This window comes from Thamnophis elegans, chromosome 7 (genome assembly GCF_009769535.1).
Source record: "Thamnophis elegans isolate rThaEle1 chromosome 7, rThaEle1.pri, whole genome shotgun sequence".
Classification (NCBI taxonomy): domain Eukaryota; kingdom Metazoa; phylum Chordata; class Lepidosauria; order Squamata; family Colubridae; genus Thamnophis; species Thamnophis elegans.
In genome coordinates this window covers 55,207,208-55,234,402 of record NC_045547.1, presented here as the reverse complement: position 1 = coordinate 55,234,402, position 27,195 = coordinate 55,207,208, and the positions used below count along the sequence as shown (strand labels likewise).

The 27,195-nt window shown below is 39.0% G+C and overlaps 1 protein-coding gene across 1 annotated transcript in view; it reads left to right on the top strand.

Moving 5' to 3' along the window:
* The window catches only part of PNPLA8 (patatin like phospholipase domain containing 8), a 60,790-nt gene that overhangs the window by 19,303 nt on the left and 14,292 nt on the right, over nucleotides 1-27,195 (top strand). Inside the window, exons 5-8 of the mRNA XM_032220774.1 lie at nucleotides 8,309-8,403; nucleotides 10,066-10,237; nucleotides 12,100-12,157; nucleotides 22,331-22,525. Of these exons, the coding sequence (XP_032076665.1) occupies nucleotides 8,309-8,403; nucleotides 10,066-10,237; nucleotides 12,100-12,157; nucleotides 22,331-22,525 (520 nt within the window). The remainder of the gene's footprint in view (nucleotides 1-8,308; nucleotides 8,404-10,065; nucleotides 10,238-12,099; nucleotides 12,158-22,330; nucleotides 22,526-27,195) is intronic.

Below are 27,195 nucleotides of genomic sequence, written 5' to 3'. Positions count from 1 at the left end.
TGATCCAACAGCAGGCGCCTGTCCAGCAACCTGTGCAAGCCCAGCAACAAGCCCCACCAGCTGTTCCTCCTGGGAGGCTAGCCTATTTTCTCAATCTCAAGTCTGGGATTATATTGGCCAATATAGGAATCAGTACCCATCTGATCAGGAATTGATTTCTGCCATATCGGACTGCATGAACGAGGGGGAAGCGTCAGAATGGATAGCTGAGCTCCACGATGAAGGAGCCCCTGAGCTAGAAGATGCCAACAAGTTCGTCCAACTGATGCAGGTTAGATTTAACAACATTGCCCATCGACTTCTGATTGTACTTCCGGCATCTTTGGAAACTTGATCCTCAAGCTCTGCAGTCAGCTCCGACCTCTCCCTGTCGAAGGGTCCAAATTCGGACCATAGCTACCCTGAAGGGGTACTGAAGTAAAGCGGGACCACCTGGCAGGGAGAGGAGAGCCGCATCTTCTCCCTGACTTGGAAAGCCCCCTTATCTGAAGACGAGGAGCAGCGGGGGGCCAAAATGGCCACCATGAAGCCAAGGACAGCCTGAATACCCAAGACTGCCCTGGAGTGGAGAAAGTGAATTGAGTGTGATTTGGTTGAAAAAACATTTTTATTGAAAGATGAACCCAAAAATCGGGGGGGGGAGCATATTTAAAACTATTTGTTGAAGTGGCAATCGTGCAAATGAGAAAAATACTGGATAATTGAAGGAGGAAAAAAATCTGTTTAAATGATAAATAGAAAGCTGGTTCTCAAAGTTAAAAGACATGATATTGAGAGCATTTTAAAACACTGGAATTAAAGTCCCAAATTCCTTTTTACAAATATTGCTTAATTATTGGATTTATAATTTAAAATAATTGAAATTGGATCTGTCAACAACATTGCAGAGAGGCTAAAGCAGACAAAGTAGAGTGCCATCTGCTGATGAAAAGGGAAATATGCAAGCTTGGAAATAACTATTCAAAAAGACTGAAAGTATTTGTTGGACACACTAATGTTGGACACACTAAGACCACTAGAGATTTGATTACTAACTAAGGACTTCAGTTAAGAGACCCTGAACATTATTGAATATTATTGAACATATAAAGTAATTTGAAGAGGCGTGGATAACCTCCTGGTGAATTTAAATTTTTTGGACTGACTATTGATGAGACATTTAAAATTGTAACTTGGAAGTTTGGCTTTTTTAATTAATGAACTCTGGACAGTGGACTAAGAAAGAGATTGACTAAACACAAGGGTTGACAAGGATCAAGACAAGGAAGAAAGAATGGAGCCACCAGAAGAACCAGAGGGGAGAGTGGAGAGAAATCAACAAAAGGTAACAAGGAGGAGATATTACCAAAACTAATACTGATTAAGGAACTTAAGGAACTCACTGCTCCAGTACAAGATTTTATTGTCCCAGTTGTCCCAGCTGATGACAGACCAAAATGGCTGTCGTGCCTGCTGCCGTTTGGGAGCGCTTTCTTCAGATCAACAAGGAAATTGCAGTTTCCTTTCTCTCCTTTCTTCATCATCCCTCCATGGGGGTTTGACTCCATAGGGTCTGCTTGCCGGCTGCATTTCATGGAACCCAACAGAGCTCTGCTATTTTCAAGCCGTTCCTGCTACAACATCAACCAGAAGTCTTAATTCTTGATTTAGACTTTAATTGGATTGTTTTTACTATTATATTTTATATATTTAATTGTAATGATGATGTTTGTCCATCATGTTCATAGAGGACCTTGACATCTTACAGGTTGTGGGCTGTCCACAGTCTGCAGGTGGCCAGTAAGGCCTATAGGGGCATGAAATGTTCTGCCACATGTAGGGCAAATGTGTGGGCACCATTGTTGCAGCATTTGCAGCTCTGGTTTTGCAGAGTACTCGCTTCTCTTGTGCTATGGTGGTTCTGTCTTCAGATGTCTGGCAGCCTTGGTAGATAAGCGTACGCCACGTCGATCGATCATGTGCTAGGGTTTTCCAGAAGGTGGTGTCAATATCCAGGGACTTGAAGGAGGCTTTCAAAATGTCTTTATATCACTTCCTTTGTCCCCTTTGCAATTGCTTTCCTTGAGACAGCTCACCATAGAGGAGCTGTTTAGGGATGCAATGGTCTGCCATTCTTACAACATGACCTGCTATGGTGTCTGGCACCTTGTCCTGCTACCAGATCCTCAGAATTCTGCAGAAGCAGATCATGTGGAAATGGTTCAATTGCTTATAGTCCAAGTCTCACTGTCATACATCAGGGTAGTTAGAACTACTGCTTGGTAGACTTTGAGCTTTGTAGCAAGGCTTATTTCATGGTGGTCCCACACGTTGGTCAGTAGCCTGCCAAATGCAGAGCTTGCCTTGGCGATTCTGCGGTTAACCTCAATGTCAATTGCTACTGCATGGGAGAGGGTGCTGCCAAGGTATGTAAATTGGTCCACTGCTTGCAGCTTTTGTCCCTTCACTGTGATGGTGGGCTCTTGGTGTTGAGCTTTTGGAGCTGGCTGATACATCACTTCAGTCTTCTTTATGTTGATGAGGAGGCCAAAGTTGTCACATGCTGCTGCGAATTTGTCCATGCTGACTTGCATTTCCTGTTCTGATCTAGCATTCAGGGCACAGTCGTCAGCAAAGAGGTGGTTACATAGCACAGTCTCCTTTATCTTGGTGACAGCCTGGAGTTTTTACAGATTGAACAGTTTCCCATCGGTCCTGTATCTCAGGCTAACTGTCAAGGAACTGTTCTAAAAGACATCTGACAGCATGGCTGAAAACATTGTGCTGAATATTTAATTGTAAAAGCATTGGAAGTTTACATGAAAGCTAGACCATATTGATTTATCAATGAATAAATAAATGTTGGTATTTAAAATATTTTATCACTATTGTGTTAGTACATTGACATTGGTTACAGAACAAAGGAAAAAGATAAGCACACTCTGCTAGAGACAAATTCCCTGAAGATGGGCTCCAGCATGAGTCCGAAAACTCAGAAGACAAAACCTCTGGTCCCAATGACCAACCCAGATTGGATCCTGTAAAAATAAATGTTTGTAGGCAAATTGCACAGAATAAAAGAAAGTACATAAGACCCAAATTAATATAAGTTTGTCTTCAATATTGGTCAAAACATGTTTAATACTCTCCTTTTATCTATTACGTTTGAGAAATTCTTTCCAGAAAACTGATGTGAATTGGACACCTCGATCGGAGATGATGCGATCGGGCACTCCATGCAAGCGGTAAATGTGGGAAATGAAGAGTTTAGCCAGTGCCTTAGCGGAAGGAATTTTGTGGCAAGGCACGAAATGAACTTGCTTGGAAAACAAGTCTGTGACAACCCAGATAACAGTGTGCCCCTGACTTTCGGGGAGCTCAACAATAAAGTCCATAGAAATCTCCTTCCAAGGGGCAACCGGCCGAGGGACAGACTGGAGCAGCCCTTGCGGTTTCCCCGGTGGTCGTTTAGCGGTCGCACAAACTGGGCAACTGGCCACATAAAGTTCAATGTCCTTCTTTAAAGAGGGCCACCAGAATTGCCTCTTCACCAGATGCAAAGTTTTCACGAATCCAAAATGACCCGCCAATCTGGAGTCATGTGCGCGACGAAGGACCACCAGGCGTAGGGAGGCGGGGATGTACAATTTGGCGCCGATCCATGGCAGATCATCCCTCATAGTGCACTCGTCCCGATGGTTCAGGAACCAGTCGTCTTGAGGAAGCGCCAGCTTGAGGTCAGAAAGAAGATCTTGAGGCACATCCTTTTTCCCGTGGGTCTGTTGGTGCGTGACCACTGGAGCCGCTAGGAGCGGTTGGACGATGCTCAGTTTAGAGCAATTATATTGAGGCAGTCTGGACAAGGCATCTGCCATGAAATTCTTTCCACCCGGGATATATTTAAGTGTGAAATTGAAACGGTTGAAATATTGGGCCCACCACATTTGTTTGGGGGAGAGACGGCGTGGCGTTCTCAAAGCTTCCAAATTCTTGTGGTCAGTCCACACCTCAAACGGGTGCTTAGCGCCCTCCAGGAAATGGCGCCACGTGGTCAGGGCCCAACGGACCGCGAAAGCCTCTTTCTCCCAAACTGCCCAACGTCTTTCTGTGTCTGTGAGTTTCCGGGACGTGTACACGCAAGGTTGTAGGTTACCTTGGTCGTTGGCTTGCAACAAGATGGCCCCAACGGCGACGTCGCTGGCATCAGCCTGGACGACGAAAGGCCTGTCCAGGTCAGGATGCTTTAGTACTGGCTCAGCGGCAAACAGACGTTTAAGCTTTTTGAAAGCTGCCTGGCATTCCATAGTCCAGTCCAGAGGCTTGTTAGGCTTAGGTTTAGGCTCCCCCTTGGATTTGAGCAGATTAGTTATAGGAAGCGCAATTTTAGCAAAAGAAGGAATGAACTGATGGTAGAAATTAGCAAAGCCCAAAAATTTTTGTAACTGTTTACGAGTTTTGGGCGCGTCCCATTCAGTGACCGCCCTCACCTTCTCAGGGTCCATCTCAATGCCGGCAGGAGAGATGCGATATCCAAGGTAGTCAATTTTAGTTTGGTGAAATTCACACTTAGACAATTTGGCATAAAGATCAGCGGCTCGGAGTTTTTTCAAGACAGTGCGCACAAGAGCGACGTGTTGGTCATAAGTGCGAGTATAGATAAGGATATCGTCCAAATATACGATAACTCCTTTGTAGAGATGGTCATGCAAGATCTCATTGATTAATTGCATGAAGACTGCAGGGGCCCCCTGCAGGCCAAAAGGCATGACCCGGAACTGGAAGCAACCAAGAGGGCAGTTGAAAGCAGTCTTCCATTCGTCTCCCTCCTTTATGCGGACCCTATAATAAGCTTCCCTGAGGTCCAACTTAGTAAAAATGCGGCCCTTCCCCAACTGGGCCAACATGTCCTTCATCAACGGAAGTGGGTAGACATTCTGAGCTGATATCACGTTCAAGTTTTTAAAATTAACACATAATCTAAGAGAGCCATCTTTCTTTTCACGGAAAAGCACAGGGGCAGCCACTTTGGGGCGAGCAGGTTCAATGAATCCACGTTCCAAATTTTTATCAATGAAAGTCCGCATTTCCTCCATCTCCCTGGGTGACATGGAATATATTTGGGGTTTTGGTAGCTTAACCCCGGGTAAGATGTCAATGGAGCAGTCAGTAGGCCTGTGGGGTGGCAGTTTGTCGGAAGACTTTTCGCTGAAAACCTCCTTAAGGTCCCAATACTCTTTAGGAATTTTTTCCTCTCCATCAATCCTCTCCTGCCCTCTAGCGGCCACTTCAGGAGTGTCAGTCATAGTTTGCCCAGGAGTGCCCTCCCCCTCCGGAGGATCCTTCATGCGAATGCGCAAGCGGCCTGTTCGCCAATTTATGTGAGGGTTCCACTTCCGGAGCCAAGGGAGGCCTAAAATTAGTGGCCTGTCCATGCCAGGCGCAACTACAAAAGAAATTAGTTCAGTGTGGGAACCCATCTTCATCTCCAAGGGCTCCGTAAAAAAATGGGCGCCCCCCCCCCCCCGCAATGGATCCATCAATCTGGCAAAACACAATGGGGGTTTTCAAAGTACGCAATTTGAGACCCAATTTTTCCACCATAGCCGGGTTGATCATGGACCGGGAGCAACCTGAATCGAGCAAGGCGTGAAAGGGTGCTGGTTGCCCCTCAGGGGGAACTTTTACCTCTATGGGGATTAGCAGGGGGCTAAGTGAGGTGATGTTTCGTCATCGGAGTCCTCAGAAGAGGAGGAGTGGGCGGCTGCGTCTGCGTCTCCCTCCAAGGCCTGGCCGAAAAGGGGGGGCCTGGAGTCCACAGCGAAGGCAGCTTCTTTCTTCCTCTTGTCGGAGGCTCTGCCAGACTTCTCCTCTCGCTTGGGTGGGGGTTGGGCGGTGGTGGGCAATTTAGCACGGCAGTCGGGGGCGCGATGCCCCAATTTCCCGCAACGGAAGCATGTTACGGGTCTGGAGTTCACTGAGGGGGCCCCTCTCCCCTCTCCCCTCCCTCTGAACTGGGCTTTGCGGCCTGGAGGGGGGGTGCTTTTTGCAGCTTTCTCCTTCTTTTTCTTTCTTTCCTCCTTGGCACAACGAAGCCTGTTTAAGTCGAGTTCAGCGTCAGCTGCGTGTTCAAACCAAGTGGTCAAACGTCTGGGCAGATTGCGATTGACACACTGCTGATAAATGTCTTCATCTAAGCCCAAAGCAAATTTGTCCAAAAGGGCGTCCTCGCCCCACCCTCTCATGTATTGGGAAAGGCGCTGAAAGTCCTGGATATATTGGGCTACAGGCCTATCGTCCTGCTCGAGGGTTATAAATTTCAATTTGCTTCGCTTCTTAGTCAAGGGGTCATCAAAGCGTCGCCTGAAAGCCTCCATAAACCGATTGAAATTCCTCAGGAGGGGGGAAGCAGACATATGCAATGCAGTGGACCAGGCAGCCGCTTCACCGTCCAAGGATAGGAGAATCATCCTCACCCTCATAGTGTCTGTCTCAAAATCACGGCCATAAATCTCCATGTAATTGAAGACTTGCATAATAAAAGAGGCCAGGCTGGCAGAATCTCCATTGTATCTCACAGGCAGGGGAGGGATTTTGGCCATTCTGTGCCTTCGGGGAGGTGGGGTCCCAGGTCCGGCAAAACCCCCAGCCTCAGGGGGTGAAGCAGGCCGAGGGGGGTGTGAAGCAGCGCGTGGGTACTCTCGCTCCCAGCCCCTCCAGTCTTCCTCATCTTCCCCACCTCTTTCCCCAAAGTACCTTTGTCCCCCGTAATCAGGCAACTCTCTCCTCTGGGGTTTTCTTACGGCTCCCGTCTCCAGCGGTCGTTGTCGGGGTTGCCTTCGGGTAACCCCTGCATCCCAGCTTGCCCCTTCCTCTCTTTGTCCTACCGAAGTGGACCATCGTGGGGGGGGGGGGGCAGGCTGGCTTGATATTTGCAGTTGAAACAAATCTTCATGAAGCGAGAGGTCGGGAGGTCCGGCCTCGTGAAGCGAAAGTTCGGGGGGGGGGGGGCGGCCTCGCTGGGATCCACATCACAAGCGGCCTCCTCGTCTTCTCTGACCGGCGAAGACATTTACTCCCTTCACGGTAGACGTAGGTCTCCTGGAAAGGGTTTTTGAGAGACTTCGCTTCTTGTCAGCATCCCTCCATTATATAATTAGGAAAGAAAGACCAAGAGATTCCATGTGTTGGAAATCAAAAGTACTTTTACTAATTACAAATGGTTAGCGAGCAGTTGCGAAGCGAAGTCTGTTTAATTAGGCGCGAAAGCAATTGATATATAGAATAGTCCATTCCCCACCCCTTGGGATCATAGCCTCAGGCCAATCATAAGTCCTTCAAGTGTCAGGTGTGAGATAACTTCAAAAGGCATCACGAAGATGGAATGTCGGGGCCGTTGGTCCAGGCGGGAAGCACCCACGCATGCGTAGTCCAACCATCCAGTAAATACTAGAACATTCCTCCAGCACATCAAATAACCCCTCCCAAATACCAAACCCTCCCTCCCCGTTTCATGACAGCTGAAGCAGTAGCAAAGCAGACGCTGACACCCTGTTTATGAAATATAGTATGTGGTGCATAGTTCTGGAAATTTTTGCTTAATAAAAATTTAACCTTGTGGAATTTTTGCTTCATACTAAACATTTTAATTAATAAATTGTAAATCCGTGAACCCTACCTTTATTAAGGTAAGCTTTAGTGGGACTTATTTTTAAGTAAAAATGTATAGTTTTGATAGATGTTCAAGATTGTGGATACATTAGTTCCATGATGGGGAACCTATGGCACATGTGCCAGAAGTGGCACACAGACCCCTCTCTGTGGGCATGTGTGCCATTGCCAGCGGCTCTTCTGCATTCTGGCAGGCCAGTCAGCTGGTCTTCACGGGCGCTGGAGCACTGGAAAACTGCCTGAAAAATGGCCTGAAAACAGCTAAAAAAGCAGCCTGAAAATGCCCCCAAAACAGGCATGTGCATGACAGCCAGCTGGTCTTCGTGTTTCTGACACTCCAGCGTGCATGCACACGCACACACATTCCGGTTTGGGCACTCGATGCCGAAAAGGTTCACCCTCACTGCATTAGTTGGTTCATCAATAAATCGTCTTTGTCTTCCTATCCCATCATATACATCCCCAAGTCTGTTCTAGTGAATTCCCAAACTGTCTTTTGGGATGGAGTGCGTAGGACATATTGTGCAACAACTCAGCGGAATATTACTGGTTTAACCCTACGTAATCGATTGTAAAACTCCTCCTAAGAACTACTGTATTAAATGCTTGGTTTTTGCTTAAATGGTAACTTGCATAACAGCCCATTTCTCATATTCTTTAGGGGCCTAGTGGCACTTCAGACTCTTCGTAAATTAGAAGAGCTCACTGGGAAGCCTATTCATCAACTTTTTGACTACATTTGTGGAGTGAGTACAGGTAAATTTTCCTGAAATACTGTAATGATGGAAAAAGTCAATTATTTCTTTTGGAAATATTTATGTATTGAAAATTAAAGATGGTTTGATTTTATTTTTAGATTTGCATATCATATCTAATTTATAGAACACCCCCTCCAACCCCCCGCCAGAAAAGTGGTATATTAATATGGGAAGAAAGGGTATCAAAGCAATCCCTTAGGAAAATATACAACAAATGGGTTGAAGACTTGGAAACAACAGAACATATTCATCTGGCAAAAACAGGACCTGTGGAGCACTGCAGGGGGGTTCTGGGGGCAGGGGAGGGTGAAAACGGGCACATGGAGGATTCGGGAGGCCAAAAACTCGCATATTCAATCTGCAAGATGCACCTAAATTTTCACCCACTTTTTTGGGTATACTCCGAAAAATGCTGTAATATTGTAGATTATCCTTGTATAAAACATGAGCAGCTAATTTCTCACACATGACAAAGTCCTGCTCCAAAGTATATGCAAGAAGACAGGGTTAAGTGTTTGTCTGCAGACATTATATTTCTGTCCTGTTTTGTTGTTTAAGGCAGCAAAATAGGGTAGCTGGTTGATTTAATACACTTTGTATTAATAATGTATCACAGATATCACAGTGCAGACTGAATAGAGCTGGTAAGTGATGTTTCAGGTTTCACACTATTGTCTTAAAACACTCGGTGGAGCTATACATGAACTTTAATTATCATTCATTGGTTTTTCACAGAGATACCTTCAGTGAGATCTGCAAATCTTCAGAACAGATAATATTTATTCAGTTTCTATAGCTGTCCATCTCAATCAATGACTGGGTGACTTACAATTTAAAAAATATTAAAACACTAGAAACATTTTAAGAATTAAAAAATGCATGTCAGCACCACTGACAAATTCTAATGTTGTACGCAAACTGCTATATACTGTTATCAACCATCCTTTCATAAGATGGAGCAGTGGTGGGTTGCTCGTAGCCGCTACCGGTATGCTGATTGCAGCTTGTCCGTGCATGAGCCTGACGTGTGCTGTGCACGCGCCTGGCATTCGCTGCGCACACATGCGTAATTCACTGCCCCTGCGATACCCAGCTGCTTGTTGGGGCATGCACAGGCTCCGCATGCTGTACAGCTATAGAGCGTGGGCGGGCAGGTGGGCCTAGTACCTAGTACCACCGTACTGATACGTTCTCAGCTGCTCCAGGCCACTACCTGCAGCAACCCACCACTGAATGGGCTCTTCCAAATGTCTTGGATTACAACTCTCAAGTAAAAGAATACTACTATAAAGAATAATTAGGATAACTTTGCTGGCTGAGAGTTATATCTAATATTTTTATTTAGAATGGCTACTGCAGTAGAAGCAACAATTATGCATATTGGTTGGAGCCATGTCAAGCATGTAGGCTGAACCAGGATTTTTCTGAGGTCTTCCTTTTGAAACTACATCATAACATAATCTGCGTTAATTTCCTGCCTTAGAATCATGGGAATCCATAGTACCATTTTTTTTAGCAGTGGTAGATGGAGAAATCTCTAAAGGCCGCAGAAAAGAGATTCAGGTAGGCTTCATGTGGTTTGGAATCTTAGGTTGCCAATCCTTGCATAAGATGGTAGACATTTAAATTGTTATTCAAATTTATAAATATTTATTCGCAGGTGCTATATTGGCATTTATGTTAGGATTATTCCATATACCTCTGGATGAATGTGAAGAACTTTACCGGAAATTAGGAACAGACGTCTTTAAGCAAAATGTCATTGTTGGAACAGTTAAAATGGGATGGAGCCATGCATTTTATGACAGTGAAATATGGGAGAAAATGCTTAAGTAAGTTAATATGAAATTATTTGCCAATCATGTTTCCTTCAGTATAATCCAAAATATAAAACAGACCTCTTTCTCTATTATATTAATTAATAAGAAGATAGTGTTTTTTAATCAGATGTGGGCCTCCCTGTTTTATTTATTGGTGGCTCCTTAAAGAACCCACACCTTTTCCTAGGCTTGCACAGTGATCCCTTGGAAAATTTGTATTTGAGTTAAAGAGGCAACAACAGGGCAGCAACCTAACTAACACTGTATCATATATCCTTGGTATGGAGGTCTTTTTCTTATGATTTTGTTCTGTCATCACTAAATCCATTTTATGGTTTAGAATTTTTTAGCACAAGTAAGCAGAATGTGGAAATAATTATGATAGGCAGATACTTAATTAACAAAGGAACAAAAGTACATTAATCTTGTTTTAAACAGATTTACTAACTTTACAAAGTAATTGAATTACATCAGTACACTAACATAATGCTGTTGTTAAACCTGTGTTCCTCACTGAGACTAGGGAGAAAGAGGTCATTCCAGGTTAGGTCTTATGAGCTTCAGAGCCTTCTACTTACAATTCCCAGCTATCTTCTGCTAGAATATAATATGGGAGGCAAAGCCTTATACAACCATCCTTTGATTGTTGGTTCCATCATTTAGTCCTCATATGATATCTCCTTAATTCAAACACAGATTTTCTTCTATCTAAGGTTAATGTTATAAAGATTTAAATCAAATAGTTGTGTTGATTCAATTCTAACAAACTATATGATTATTTATTACATTTATTTACTGCCCATGTTGCTATCCAAAGCAATTTATGGAAATGAATTTAATAGCTCTGTTTTCTGAATATATAAAGGTGAGTTCTTAGAGCTTGTGGGTTGGTTTCCAAATGTTTCATTGCTAGGCTCGGTAACATGGTCAACAGAGTTTAGTGGATGTCAATGTCAGTGTTCTTCTGTTGATAAGACAGGTGTGGGTGTGTCATGTGAGGGTCTTGTAATGGGTCTTGTGATGGCTCAGGTATGTAACATCAGTGGAAGTCCTGTGATGGGGAGGTTACATCATTGGGAGGTGAACTGCTGATTGGGAGGCTTGCATAAATTAGTTGAGGGGCAATGCTGTCTCTGGATAGCTGTGGGGTTGATTTGGATTCTGAGGGGCTTGTAGGCTGGTTGCAGGTCAATATGTCTGTTGATGGAATTGTTTGTTGTATCTATGAGCTCATAAGCATGGTGGGTGCTAGTGTGGCTGGTGACTTTTGTGTTGCTCCAATTGAACTGGTGCTGTTTGGTGTCAGTGTGAGTAGAAATTAAGGGTTTGTGGTTTGACTGCCAGCTGGTGCTTGTGGATCCTGGGGTTTTTTCTAAATGTATGTCCAACTGCTATTTTTGAAAAGTTAAGATTGTCATTATTTTAAAATTTACTGTTTTTAAATAATCTCTCAAGAAAAGCTGGTAATACTGAAAATACTCTAATGGGTTATTCCTTCTTTCTGTAAAAAAAAAACCAATAGTAATAGATAGTTATAAGAATAATTTTACTGAACTGTTTCTAAATCCCAAAGGCATTCAGGGTTTAAGTTCTTTTTTAAAAAACCTTGGTATTAACATTAATAGAAATGGAGCAATAGAAATTATCCATGGAAATTATTACAATCAGTGATTAGAGATACTGTGCTAAACAGACATGTATCCAAGCTAATTCTCACTTTTAGCACATGCTTTTATACGTTGATTTTAATCAGACTAGAGAAATGAGTGCAAAACCACGCTTCCTACCTGATTGAGAACTGTAGTTCCTAGGAGGAAGGACAGACAGTGCAAACTCTAAAATTGTAATCTTAGCAATTTATCTGGTTTGTGTAGGGAACGAATGGGATCCGATGTTATGTTTGAAACCACAAGAAATCCTAAATGTCCTAAGGTAAGTTTATTTTCCTAAGGTGTTTACTATTTTCCTTGAATTTGTTGCCACCCGTGTTTCCCCAAAAATAAGACCGTTGCAAAAGATGCATTTGGGCTTATTTTCTGGTTAGGTCTTATTTTGGGTAAAATATGGTACTGAATGTTTCCATCTGGCTGACAATCTTAACTGGGTCGGGCTTATATTACAATAATCCTGAAAAATCATGCTAGATCTTATTTTCCAGTTGGGTCTTAATCTTAAGGGAAACAGGTTATTTATTTTTAATCATATCTTACAAAGTATTGATATGCATTCTTCTTCCTTCCTTTAAAAAAAGGATGAACAGTTCAAATAGCCTAACAGCTTGTTAGCTGAGACATTCTTTTTTTCTTAGTTTATAATATAAAAAAAATACAAAAGCAAATTGTAGAAAAAATAGGGGAAGGAAAAGTGTAGGAAGGAAAGGAAAAAGAAAGAAGGCATTGATTTCCGACTCACTTGGTGAAAGAGAGTAAGATAATAACATTAAACTTCAACTTTTTACTTTTAGATAATAGTATAAACTAGCCATTTCTATAACAATAAATCTATTTAATCAGTAAAACCCAAAATCAAAGTTTCATTGTTTTCCATCTCAAGCACAAAGTCCAGAAGCAGTTTCCAAGTAGAAATAAAGTAGTTGTATTTTTTTTCTTTAATCAAAGCAGTCAATTTAGCCATCTCTGCTAACTCCATCAACTTTTGCAGGCATTCATCCATTGTGGGAATCAAAATGTCTTTCCATTTTTGTGCATAAAATAATCTTGCTGCTTTCAACATATGTAACATAAAATTTCCCCCCCAAGTCTTTTTCCATTAAACCCAAAAGAAAAGCTTCTGGTTTTATCTTTATATTCACTTTAAGAATTTTCTGTATTAGGATATGAATCCTACTCCAATATTTCCTTGCTTTATCACATGTCCAATACAAATGATATAAAGTCCCTTCTTTAAGTTTGAATTTCCAACATTCATTTGAAATACCGTTATACAGGTGGAACTCGAAAAATTAGAATATCATGCAAAAGTTCATTTATTTCAGTAATGCAACTTAAGAGGTGAAACTAATATATGAGAGAGACTCATTATATGCAAAGCAAGATAGTCAAGCCATGATTTGTCATAATTGTGATGATTATGGCTTACAGCTCATGAAAACCCCAAATCCACAATCTCAGAAAATTAGAATATTACATGTAATCAATAAAACAAGGATTGTACATAGAACAATATCAGGCCTCTGAAAAGCATGTAAGCATGCATATGTACTCAGTACTTGGTTTGGGCCCCTTTTGCAGCAATTACTGCCTCAATGTGGTGTCGCATGGAAGCTATCAGCCTGTGGCACTGCTGAGGTGTTATGGAAGACCAGGATGCTTCAATAGCGGCCTTCAGCTCTTCTGCATTGTTCAGTCTCATGTCTCTCATCTTTCTATTGGCAATGCCCCATAGATTCTGTATGGGGTTCAAGTCAAGCGAGTTTGCTGGCCAATCAAGCACAGTGGAGATTCGTACCCTCACCACCGTCCAGACCTTCCGCACAGCCCTCAAGACCTGGCTAGCCCGTCAGGCCTGGGGATAAAGATAATCTGTCCCCACCCGAATGATGAATGAATGTTGTTTACTATTTTACTTTTATGTACTATTTTGTGTCTATTGTCTGTACCCTCCCTTCCCCATTTTATGTAAGCCGCCCTGAGTCCCCTCAGGGAAAAGGGCGGCCTATAAATGTTAATAAAATACAAATACAAAATACAAACACAGACTGTGGAAACTTCACACTGGACTTCAAGCATCTTGCAGTGTGTGCCTCTCCATTTTTCCTCCATACTCTGGGTCCTTGGTTTCCAAATGAGATGCAAAAGTTGCTCTCATCAAAAAGAGGACTTTGGACCACTGAGCAACAGACCAGTTCTGTTTTTCTTTAGCCCAGGTAAGAAGCTTCTGACGTTGTTTGTTGTTCATGAGTGGCTTGACAAGAGGAATACGACATTTGAAGCCCATGTCCAGGATCCATCTGTGTGTGGTGGCTCTTGATGCACTGACTCCAGCCTCAGTCCACTCCTTGTGAAAGTCCCCAACACTTTTGAGTGGCCTTTTCCTGATAATCCTCTCCAGGCTGCGGTCATCCCTACTGCTTGTGCACCTTTTTCTTCCACACTTTTTCCTTCTACATAACTTTCTGTTGTGACTCAGCAGTTCTGTTGAGAGTCTTTTCGGGATCAAGATTCATTAGGCAGCTGGGAGTGGTTAGAAGCAAGTTGGGAGATAAAAGGAGAGATGTTGCCACGCCCCAATCTCTGGAGTCAACGTTCCTTCGTGTGTTCCGTGTCTGGTACAATATTGCTTGCTTATTACTCGTGATTATGCCTGTTACATTTGGATAAATGCTTTGGTGTTTTCATGTAAAGCTGATCCGTGGAGACGGTGGAAGAAGGGCTGCATTTGTAAGAGCTTTTGTTTTGAATTCTTATCGGAGAGTGATGTTTATGTTATTTCTGGGCGCGAAGCCAGTTTGAACTGAAAACTGATAAAGAAAAGTCCTTTTAAGTTTAATTGTCTGTGTTTGTTAATGAGCCATCAAGGGGGGGTCAGAACAACTTTCTATTAATGTGCTTTGATACAGCACTTTGGGAACATCCAACTTCTTTTGCAACTACCTTTTGAGGCTTTCCCTCCTTATGGAGGGTGTCAACGATGGTTTTCTCCACAACTGTCAGGTCAGCAGTCTTTCCCATGATTGTGATTCCTACTGAACCAGACTGAGAGACCATTTAAACGCTCAGGAACCATTTGCAGGTGTTATGGCTTAATTAGCTGATTAGAGTGGGACACTTTGAGCCTAGAATATTGCACCTTTTCACAATATTCTAATTTTCTGAGATTGTGGATTTGGGGTTTTCATGAGCTGCAAGTCATAATCATCACAATTATGACAAATCACGGCTTGAGCTATCTTGCTTTGCATGTAATGAGTCTATCTCATATATTAGTTTCACCTTTTAAGTTGCATTACTGAAATAAATGAACTTTTGCACGATATTCTAATTTTTTGAGTTGCACCTGTACATTCTTGACAACTTGTCTGGTTTTAAATACCAGCGATATATACAGTACCTTACAATTTTTTTTCTTTTAAATTATAATTTATTATAAATGTTAAACTTTTCGTCCACATATTCTCCCATTGTTCAAGCATTACATTATATCCAAAATTCCTTGCCCTCTGAATCATGCAGTGCTTTACATATTCATTTTCCAAATTCAAATTCAATAATAATTTATAGACCCTAGCAATAATATATTCATCACTACCACACAGTACGATTTCCAATTCATTTTTAACAAAGTCAAACCCATAACTCTTTTTATCTCATTTAAATTTTTCTTTCAATTGTAAATATGTAAACGAATGGCAGACATATCCTTCTGATTCTAACTCTTCCTTAGACTTGAGGATAGGACCACCAATATTAAAATATATTATTTTACCATGTCCATGAGTCTGGCTTCACCACCGTTTCTTTTCTGAAAAAAGCTTCCTGGAGGGACATCTAAAGAGGCAACTTCATAAAAGAAAAACCTTTGTTTTATATTTATTCCAAACTCTTAGAATGGCATGTCTAAGAAAATGATCATTAAAATCAATATTTACTTTAACCTTGTCATACCATAAATGATCGTGCCATCCAAATATTCATTCATGACCTTCTAGATCAAATAGCCTCTTATTCTGAAAGTTCACTCACTCTTTTAGCCAGATCAAACAACAAGCATCAAAATACGATTTAAAATCTGGTAAACCCCAAACTCCCTCTTTCCTTAGTATCTTACAGTAATTTGTATCCAATTCTTGTTTTTTTTCTTGCCATATAAACTTAGAAATATCCATCTTCCATTGGTTAAATGGAGTATCAATTGCAAGTATTGGTAATGTGTGAAACAAAAAAAGCTTTTTTGGTAAGACATTGATCTTAGTTACAGAAATTCTACCCAATAGTAATAGATGCAGTTAATCCCATCTTAATAAGTCCTTTTTGATATCATTCCAGAGAGGCACATAGTTTCTCAACCCTAAAAACCAGACTTTTTAGTCAATTATATCACAGTCTTGTGAGGTTATATACTTAATAAGCATTGTTGTTTTATTTTAAAGCCCACTAAAACCCTAAGGTAATTTCCTAATATGAGCAAATCTGGAGTGTAAATTTTGTCTATTTCAAGTTCAAGGGTCTTTTCTTCTCAATTAATTAACTGGGCCAAGGCTTTAATTATCCTTTATCTGATATCCTCTCCAGACCCTTCAGGAACTACCCAGAATCTTAATTGAAGCTGCTTTAAGTTCTAATTCTAAAAGGGCCTTTTCACGCAAATCAACTTGGCCCTGGACCTCTTTCTTCTCAATTTATGTTCCATAAGATCCATTCTATCCTTCAACAGTTTCATATCTCCAGTCAAGTGTTGTGTCTCCTCACAAAGTTTCTTTGAGAGTGTATCAAGTTTTGTTCCCATTGTCTGAATTAAAGTAGTTCATGTGTTTTTGCTGCCAAAAAGATTAAAGATTCTGCATCTCCGGATATTCTTTCCATTTTTGCATGTAGCCATCTTGTCAGAATATAACTAAAGTTTAAAATTTTAAACTTGTCAATTTCTAACATTAAATCCAATGGATGAAATGATGCTACCGGAGAGTTAATAAGAGTTAATAATTCAGTCTTTTGGCTCCCTCATGTGCTCAAACAGCCCCACTGCAATATAAAAAAACACCTTAGTCCATGTCTCCTTGTTTTAACAGCCAACACAACTAGTCCAATCCGAAGCAATTAAAATCCATTTCTCCCCCTCCTCACAACAGATCAAAACACTATTTAGGAAGTCTTTATTTTAAAGGCAAAGAAGTTCAACAGTCAATTAAAGATATAAAATCCTCTAGAAGTTTCAAAAGACAAGTAGTCCTCGGCTTATGACCATAATTGACCCCAACATTTCTATTGTTAAGTGAAACATTTGTTAAGCGAGTTTTGCCCCACTTTATAACTTTACTTGCCACATTTATTAAGTGAATCACTGAAGTTGTTAACACAGTTGTTGAGTGAATCTGCCTTCCCCATTGACTTCACATGTCAGAAGGTCATAGAAGTGATCACATGACCCGAGGACACTGCAACCGTCATAAATATGAATCAGTTCCCAAGTACCTGAATTTTGATCTTGTGGCCATGGGGATACTATAATGGTCATAAGTGAAAAATGGTCCTAAGTCCCTTTTTTCAATCCTGTTGTAACTTTGAAGAGTCAATAAATGAACTGTTATAAGTCAAGGACTACCTGTAGTTTCCACAGTGATTTCCAACTTCTTTATTTTGGCTCGGATACACCAACTCCTCCCCTCCTCACCATCTTAAAGTCAGAGGGAGCCCTTTTAAAGCAAAAAGTAAATATACAAAAAATGAGTGTCTAAGAAACAGTGGAGACTTTATTGTCCATTTTAAATGCCTGGTTCTTCCACAGTGAACTTGCTTTTGTTGCCCTGCCCCCAACCAGAGACTTACTCAATTACTTCTTCAAGAAGCTCTTTCTAACCATCCAGCTATCCGGATGAACAAAAGGTTGGATTTCCAGAGTGTCCCCTTTCCCAGGGAAGTTTCTTCTGACTTACAAAACATTCTAAATTTAAAATTGTGAGAATCGATAGCAGACCAAGAAAAGAACAGTATAAGTAAGATGTCATCTTTCCACCAGAAATCCATTAGTTGAAATTTTCTTGAATTCCTGTCAGCTGCTGCTGTAAGATGCTTCTTTTTTTCTCTCCAACACCCCCCCCCCTTCATTGTTTCTGCATGTTTTGTGATACATATACATTGGGGAGCAGAAAGAAGGCTACCGTGTTTTTCAGAGTATAAGACCCACTGGAGTAGAAGATGCACAAAAAAGGGCATGGATAGCCCTTAAGAGGTTTGTAGAGTGTTCCTGGGGAGGGGGGGCAAAAACGACCAAAAAAGCCCAGTTTTTGCAAAAACACCCCTGGTTTTTGTCAAAAAAGGGCATTAGGAAGCTTATAGAGTGTTCCTGGGGGCTAGGGGGGGAAATTGCCCACCCCAGCCCCCAGGAGCGCTCTGAAAGCCTCCTACAAGCTATGCATGGCTATTTTGGTGAAGGGGCGGGGTTTCAGGAGGCAAAAAGTGCTGTATTCACTGTATAAGAAAAACCCAGATTTTCAGCCTCTTTTTTGAGGGAAAAAGGTGCGTCTTATACTCCGAAAAATACGGTATGTATGGTCTATTTTGGATCATATGAACTAGGAGCAGTGAGTTTACAATGGAACAGTCAGATGCCTCTCCTATGGAATGCATTAAGAAAGTTTTTCTCAACATTTTTTTTCTAAATAAACTCCAGCCAGGATATTTTCAAACTGTTGCTTTTTTAAACTAGCTTCTCCTATCCTAAAATGTTTGGCCATATTCTGTTATGTTTGTAGAGGCTTGTAAAGTGTGTAAAGTCAAGTCACTTTACTTATTTTTTTAATATTGTTCGATTGACAGAATAATAATTCAACCCATGTTAACAATCATTTTTTTTAATAAATGTTTTTTAATTTTAATTTAAAACAGGTACAGCATCTTTCTTTACATCTGTAGAAAATGTATCAATCAATTATAGATAAGTTTTGGTACATCTCCTCCACAGTCAACCAACATAACTCATATTAACTCAAGCATTATTATATATCCATTTTCATTTAACTGTAATTATTATTTAGAAATATTAATAAAAGTAATAATCTTGAACAATATCTGCCCACACCGGTGGGAAAAGAAAAAAAAAAGGGCAAATAAAAAATAAAAATTAAAATAAAAAATAAAAATAATACAAAAAAAGACAAAAACGACAAGAGACAAGGCAGGAAAACAAATAATAGACAGGTGTCTATTATGAAAAAAAAAAGAAGTATATCAACTGGTTGCAACATGCTTTGGTGCTTCTCTTCCATTAACTCATATTAATTCAAATATCTTAACTCGGATATTTACAATATCAACATCATTATACCTCCAGTTTTAATTACCTATGGTTATTTAAACATCCTTCATCCTTAGCTATGCTAAGAAATTAATCCATAACACATGCTGACAATTCATTTACTTATTTGTAAAATCCTCTATTATCATCAAATCCTCATGTCCTATTTTAGCTGGACATCCATAATATTTAATTATGTCATATATCATAACATTTTCCCAGTATTGATTAACATTTGATTGTATGTATTTTATTTAGTTTTTTTAATAGTGATAATTATTGTAGTTAATACTCTTTATGTATAATCTAAAGATGTTTTCTCATATCCAATTGTTAGTTATCATATCAACTCCACATTATATACATTACTATCAATATCAATTATTATTCAACTATATCTGTTACAAAAAAAAGCAATTAGGTTTAGCTAGTTTTCAATTGTATTCTTCAATCTATCAGCCAGTTCCAAATTATATATATTACTATCCATATCAGTCATTATTCAGCTATATCTATTACACATTAAGGTAATCAGATTTAGCTAATTTTAAATTACGTTCTTCATCTGTCAGCCAGTGTCTCTCCAATAGCAAAATCTTCTCAAGCCAATTGCCACGCGTTGGATAAATTTACCAAATGTTTTCATAAGCAAATCCAGACAAAGATATTTTCGCACCTTTGGACTCTGAATGTCAGTGATGAAATAATAATGTTGTCCTGGGCTTGTAAAATTTTCCAAGTTAACTTTAATTCTCAAGGGTGGATTTTCCATTCCTCCTGCACTCTGTCTCTTTAAATGAATCTTCTTTATAGCTCCCCCCCCTCCTTTCTTCCTCTAAGATAGACCAGACACCATTTCTCACATTTTCCATTTGTATTTCAGGAACATTTAAACATTCAACGATCTCAGTTTTTACTTCATATTTTAAAATCAGATCATCCAATTTTCTTTCCAGCCTTTGAGAAGAGTCAAAAAGCCCTCTACATGCGGAAAAAAGAATCTGAAATGAAATCTTAGAGGTATTTTGAGACGCCATGATGTGTCGCAGTTAAAAATTGCAAGCTCTTCTTTTTTTCCACAGACTTCGAAGCACTTTTCTTAGTCTCTTGCAGGCTGTGCAATCTTATCTAATCGTAAACAGAGCCAAGTAATAAAGTAATAAAAATGTCGAATCGTGACGGGCTAATTAGTAGAAAATAAATTTTACGATCCACTTAGGGAGAGTCAGAGGGGGGAGGATGTCGAGGAGTTTCTTGAAGCATTTAAGAAGTAAAGTAACCACCAGCCATAAATCCATTAAAAAAAGCCAATTCGCCGCTAATTTTTCCTATTCTTTGGTTTCAGTTAGCTTAAGTTTTTAACGCGAACAGTCTCTCTTGGATAATAAAATCAGCTTACCAGATGACATCACTTCTACCATTCTTAGGGGCAACCTGCAGTTTCAGTTAGCACGCAGCTAATCCAGAAAGGAATTGGCACGAGGAGTTAATACCCCCCCCCGAGACTTGCGGGTGTCTCTGAGGTCCTGGGTCTCTCCTCACCTTCACTGTCGTCTCCGGGACAGCTAGAGTTCAAAGAACCCGTCCAAAAATCCTTCGGTATAGAGGAATTTCAGGAGTAGCCTGAAACTCCATCTTCTCACTGCTAAGCCCCGCCTTCTTCCCCGTTAACAATCATTTTTAACACACGGAAGTTTAGTGATTACTTTCATTAATTTTCTAAAAGTATTGGCTATCTCAACACACTCAAAACTATGATTGCTGATATCTCACAAGAAAAAGAAATTCATCATATTTCAGCTTCACACATGTATTTGATTTTAATTCCCTACTTTTTATCCCAAGGTTGTTAAAACTGCTTAGAAAATATGAGAGACTGTTTGTATTTGTTAACTTAGTTGATTGAATAGCATTTTGCCTTTTGTGATTGGGTATGTGGAAATACTAGAGAGATATAACATATGTCACTGACAAAGGCAAGTCTGTGCCCTGGGAAATATATAAAAATGTTTATTTGCTAACTTACTAGGAGTAAGTTCAATGCAGAATTGGTCAATTTGTGTCCATTACTGTACAGAAGCCTTGAAGACCCAGTGCTTATTGTTTTATTCTGGGAAACAATAATACATTCCATTCATTTTTATAATCTCTGAAGCATGATAAAGGTTTTGTTCACTTTCATTTTATGTACAGCTTTATTTTTCTTAAGAAAACTGCTTTATACTAATGGAGGGCTAGAAGGACAGAATTTCCTTCAGAAATAGTAACAGTTAGCATGCTGTGTATGGTGTGACTATCATTGGGTTAAAATAGGAAGATTTATCTTGTTTTCAATAATACCATAATTTCCCAATCTTTTATATTCAACTAAATCAAAAATACTTACAATGTGAATGTCAAAAGTGAGCAAATTACATGACTTTGGAAGACAAAGACTGATCAAATGATGGAATGAGGAGCAAGGGGACTCATTTTATTTCTTCTTTAAACATGAACTCAAAACCATATCCGGTAATGCCTTCAGACATAACTCTGCCTAGTAAAAAAGAAAAAAAAAATTTTTTTAAAGTAAAGGTTTCCCCTGACCAGTGGTGTCCAACTCTAGGGGGTGGTTCTCATTTCCATTTCTTAGCCGAGGGAGCCAGCGTTGTTCAAACACTTCCTTGGTCATGTGGCTATATGCTGCGGTACACAGAACACTTCCCACGGAAGTGGTACTTATTTATCTACTTGTATTTGTATGCTTTTGAACTGCTGGGGTGGCAGGAGCTGGGGCAAGAACAGTAGCTCACACCATCATGCTATGTTTGGGTCCAACTGCCAATCTTCCAGTCAACAAGTCCAGTGCTTAACCATAAGGCCATCACATCCTTTTAGTAAAAAATACTTACTTAAAAATTGAAAAATATATAGCTCCAATGAAAATACTTTAATCTATCCCATTTATTATGTGTGTGTGTGTGTGTGTTGCTGTATATATGTGTTTGTATTTATAATAATATATAAGTATGAATATGAATGATGTAATCCTAGATTGATCTAACATGTTAATAGTTGATTGTTGTAAGGCAAGGATAATTGGAAAAGCAGCTATATATAACTGGATAAAATTTAGTATTTTTTTTTTATTAGGTGGCTGCCATAAGCACTATTGTAAGCAGAGGAACACCCCTGAAAGCCTTTGTATTTAGAAATTACAATCACTTTCCTGGAGTAAAGTCTCACTATCTTGGGAGTTGCCATTATAAATTGTGGCAAGCTATCAGAGCATCATCTGCAGCACCAGGTTATTTCCAAGAATATGCACTGGGTAATGATCTTCATCAGGTTAGTTGTAATATTTTATTTTAAATGCTCAAAGTTCTTTGCATAAGGATGAATAAAACTAATCATTTATGGATGCTTACCTAACATACTTAAATCATACATTTAATGTTCAGTTAAACAATTCAACAGGAGCTGGTAATGATATTACCTCATGTCACTGTTATATTTCACTCTCCGTTACATGTACAAACGTGGGCTGATTGTCTATGGCTCATTGCCAAAAGTTCACAAAACATGAAGCATCTGTAGTTCAAGCACTCTCATGAGTCTGAATGACTTTAACCTGACAATGAAAGTATTAGTTGCACTGTGATCTGTGAGAGTATTCTGCATGTTTCAAGATATGTTGACAAACTTTAATGGCAAGGAGTCTGCTGGGGGAGTTGTGCACTGGTACTCATAATTGTTTCTCTCAATATAAGAGCCCTTTTATATGTAACATTAAAAATACAGGGAAATAAAATGCCCTTATTTCATTATAACATGTCAAAAATGAAGTAAATTCAAAATCCAATATTCAGATCAGTGTATTTAATCTAGGTGTCTGATTATGCATTCTAAGCTACATATCCAAACATATAAAGAGTCATGATGTATTCTATATGATGAATTCTTGGGAAGAGAGATGCAGCCATCCAGTTAAAATAAATAAATATTTTTATAAACATGAATACTTTTATATGCATTTTACTTTTGGTAATTGACCAGCGTCCTTGGAAGTTATTGTTTTGAGAAAAAAATGTTATATCTATAGAAATTAATGCAAGGAATGTTTATTCTTAAACTCTGAGAGAATAAGAGAACTTTATAGCCTGGGGGCTATAAGGACAAGATAAAGTGGGCAAAGTTAGATCTACTTAAATTAATATTAAATCAGTATTTTTGGAAGGTACAGAATTACATGGAAAAGTCCTGTGTTGGGCAGATTTAATTTCAAGAGGAAAACTTGAGGAATGATGTTTTACAGTTATATTAAAACTTTCCTGGTACTTTACCTCGATAATATTATCAGAGGCACTAATTTATCTCCCATTTTTAAAATTTAAAAGTATTTTACTAAAACAATGGGAGTAAGGCAACTTAAAATTTAGTAAAAATTGCAGGTCCATTCTTCTTCTGTCCAAAAAACCTTTGTTGTGTGGGTCAGGACACTGGATTTCTATATTTAAATAATTCAATTTTTAACATTGCTTCCATAGCTGTTAGTGTTTTTTTTTTAATTAGACCATCTGTTTAGAAGACTTTATGAGTTGAAAATCTCTATATTAGGCAAATATTCATAGTGATGATTGATGTGTATTTTCAAGTAAATAAGGTTTCTTAACTGTCCTGATCCAGAAAGTCCAAGGCAAATGACACAGATGGTATCCTGGACACATGTGGTATTTGAAATAGAATACAGTAACAATAGTAAAACCTAGGCAAGAATTCAGAATAGATCAGAGTGTTAAATTTAGAAGGTAGCCAAAGATTGGACCAAGGTTATCAGTTCAAATGCTTAAGCTGAAACAGAAGTGGTGGGTAGATAGGATTTGTGATTTCTAGTATTCCTTGTTTGACTTGAAGGTTTATTACATTAACCCATAACCACAGACCTGCAGTCATAATGACCACAACAGTTTTCCAAAATGTTCGGATCCCCCTGTTTTTAGAAATGGACCATTCCAGTTGCGATTAGCTTTTGTTTTCCCACCAATAAAAGCATATGCAGCATCACGCTTGCATTAGTTATTTGACGTTTTCTGTAGCGGCATTTGAATTTGAGTTTCAGTCATTTGGACTGCAAATCTTTGTTAATGTTTTTTTTAATAATGTTGGGGCCAAGTTTTCCACCAAAAAGAGTGCAATTTGGTGAGCCAAACTTCCAAGAAACTGTTCTAAAATGGTATGGAGAAGCAGAGAGTGATCTGAGGAAGTGGAATCAGATTGTGATTAAAATTTTGTAATAGACGATGAGGAAACACTCCCCCGCCACCGCTGATTCTGACATCAGTGATGATGAAGCTCCCAATGAAATTGATGACCAGGTACAATCTACATCATGCAATAATTTATATGGCAAGAACAAATTCAAATGGTCTTATGCACCTTTGATATAGGTATAGTATACTATAGATAGATAGATAGATAGATAGATAGATAGATAGATAGATAGATAGATAGATAGATAGATAGATAGATAGATAGATAGATAGAAGGAGATAAGTAGATAGAAGGAGCACCCATGGGATCACCCCTCTCACCTGTCATTGCCAACCTCTACATGGAAAACTTTGAAACCCAAGCTCTAGAAAAATCTGATCACAAACCCACCCAATCAGCTCAAACCCCCACTGGCAGTTAAAAGGAAGAAACAGCCGAGATCTCACATTGCTCCTGGAAGCACCAAGCCAAGCAAACAAGCCTGAAGATGACGAATTAGACTTCGTCGAAACGTCACCAAGACACTTCCAATTTTCAGAGAAAACCCGAATAACCAAAGACATGTATGTATGTATGTATGTATGTATGTATGTATGTATGTATGTATGTATGTATGTATGTATGTATATATGTATGTCGGTCTGTCTGTCTTTGGTTATTCGGGTTTTCTCCTGCGTAAAATTGGAAGTGGGAGAAAGGTATATATTTAAAGTCACAACCCCTGGTATGCCCAAATATGGGAGGAAGTTCACACTTCCATTCTCTGTCCATCGGCTCATCATAAGAGACCATCCAGATAGAAACCCAATATTTTTACTGTTGCCTTTGTTACATTTATGTGTATTTGTGCTGATAAATAAATAAAGGGAGACTAGTATAGATCTATTTCAAGCTATATATAAAGCTGTATATATATATGTTTTTTTTATTTGTGCTGATAGATAAATAAAGTAATTTTTATTTACTTTATACTTTATTAAATAAATAAATAATTTTTATTTATCAGCACAAAGGCAACAGTAAAAATATTGGGTTTCTGTTGTGATGGACTCTTGTGACGAGCCAATTGACAGAGCATGGAAGCAGTTAGCTTCCTCCCATAATTGGGGCATACCAGGGGTTGTGACTTATATATATCGCCTATATATCACCTATATTAAAGAAAGCTGTGAGTTTAAAGTTGCCATATACACACACACACACACACACACACACACTACTATAGTATAGGTCAGGAGTCCCCATACTTGCCAACTTTAAGACTTGTGGACTTCAATTCACAACACAGTTCTTCATACATACATACTCTTGTTTTTGCTGTTATTTTATAATGTATTGAAATTTTCCTTCAGGCCTAGAGTGTATATGGATTGGTATATAAATTCTATGAATATATGAAATGAATGAATGAATGAATTGTAAACAACATATTATTACAGTGCTTACTTTTTGGTTTCGGATTCAATCCATGTTTATAGAAATGTGCAAATTATATTAAAAATATTTCTTATATGCAAATGTATCTTCCTTTGAATTTCATGAAATTTGCTGATAATAACATATGAAAACATTATGCATTCAAGCTTTCACAATAGCTTCTTACCTTAACTGTTCATTTACCTTATATTTATCAGGCAAAAATCCAATTTCTGGAAAACTAGCTATATTTAGAACCACATGACGTGCAATATAAGAACATTGTCTTTTTGAATTTAAGAATAGACAAATTATCTAAGAGAAAATATCCATTACAAATCTTTTTCCTTTGTAATATCCTTGTGCTAATTTGGAGTTTGCACAAATACAATAAAGATAAACAACAGAGCACGTCTGTGAAAATGAATTAGAAATGCAAAGCATGTCTTCACAGGCATTGAGGTGAAATGGTTGCTATGGAGCCAGCAAGCTCCAAGTATCAGAATTCATTTTGCTAAATCACATCTTTCAGTGCCATGGTATTTAGTTCACATAACTTCACTGTTTAAAAAAAAAACCTGTGTTTAGGAAGAAAATAGGAGAAATGCCACAAAAAGTACGACCACTGATATTTTAGATTATTGCTGGTAAATTATTTTATTTTTCAGCTTTGCTGATTGAAGATGTTAATTAATAACAAACTTTAATGAGATTATCTACTTCTTGATACTAGTGGCCACATGTTATTTGTGGACAAAAGTCACGTGTGCATTAGAATGTATAGAATGTAGAGATTATTTTAAAAGATGGCATGCAGAAGCAAAATCTGGAGAGAGAGAATGAATCCTCCTAGACTAGGTCATTCCAAAAGTACTTTCATATGATCTCTATATATCATATCACCAGCTGCAAACTGCAAAGCTCTCGTCTCCCATAGTGTGGGAGTTGATAAAAAAATACAATCCCTTGTAAAGGAAATACGATGCAATGTGTAGCCTGGCAACAGTTTTCTTGGCAATGGGAGCATGTGTTATTTCATAGAAATTGATGTATGATTGAAATTAGTTAATTATCTTTAATAAATAACTCTGTCTATCTATCTATCTATCTATCTATCTATCTATCTATCTATCTATCTATCTATCTATTATCTAAGGCTTGCATTTATGTAGGAGAGAACATTATACTAAATTTCAGAAACATATGAAGGATATTTTTAAATGTAAAAAGAAAAGATGATAAGGAACAATGATGCCTTTTTCTTAACATGGTGGAATTGGTTGCCAGAAGTTTCTCTGGAAATATAATGGATACATTTGATGGAAATTTTC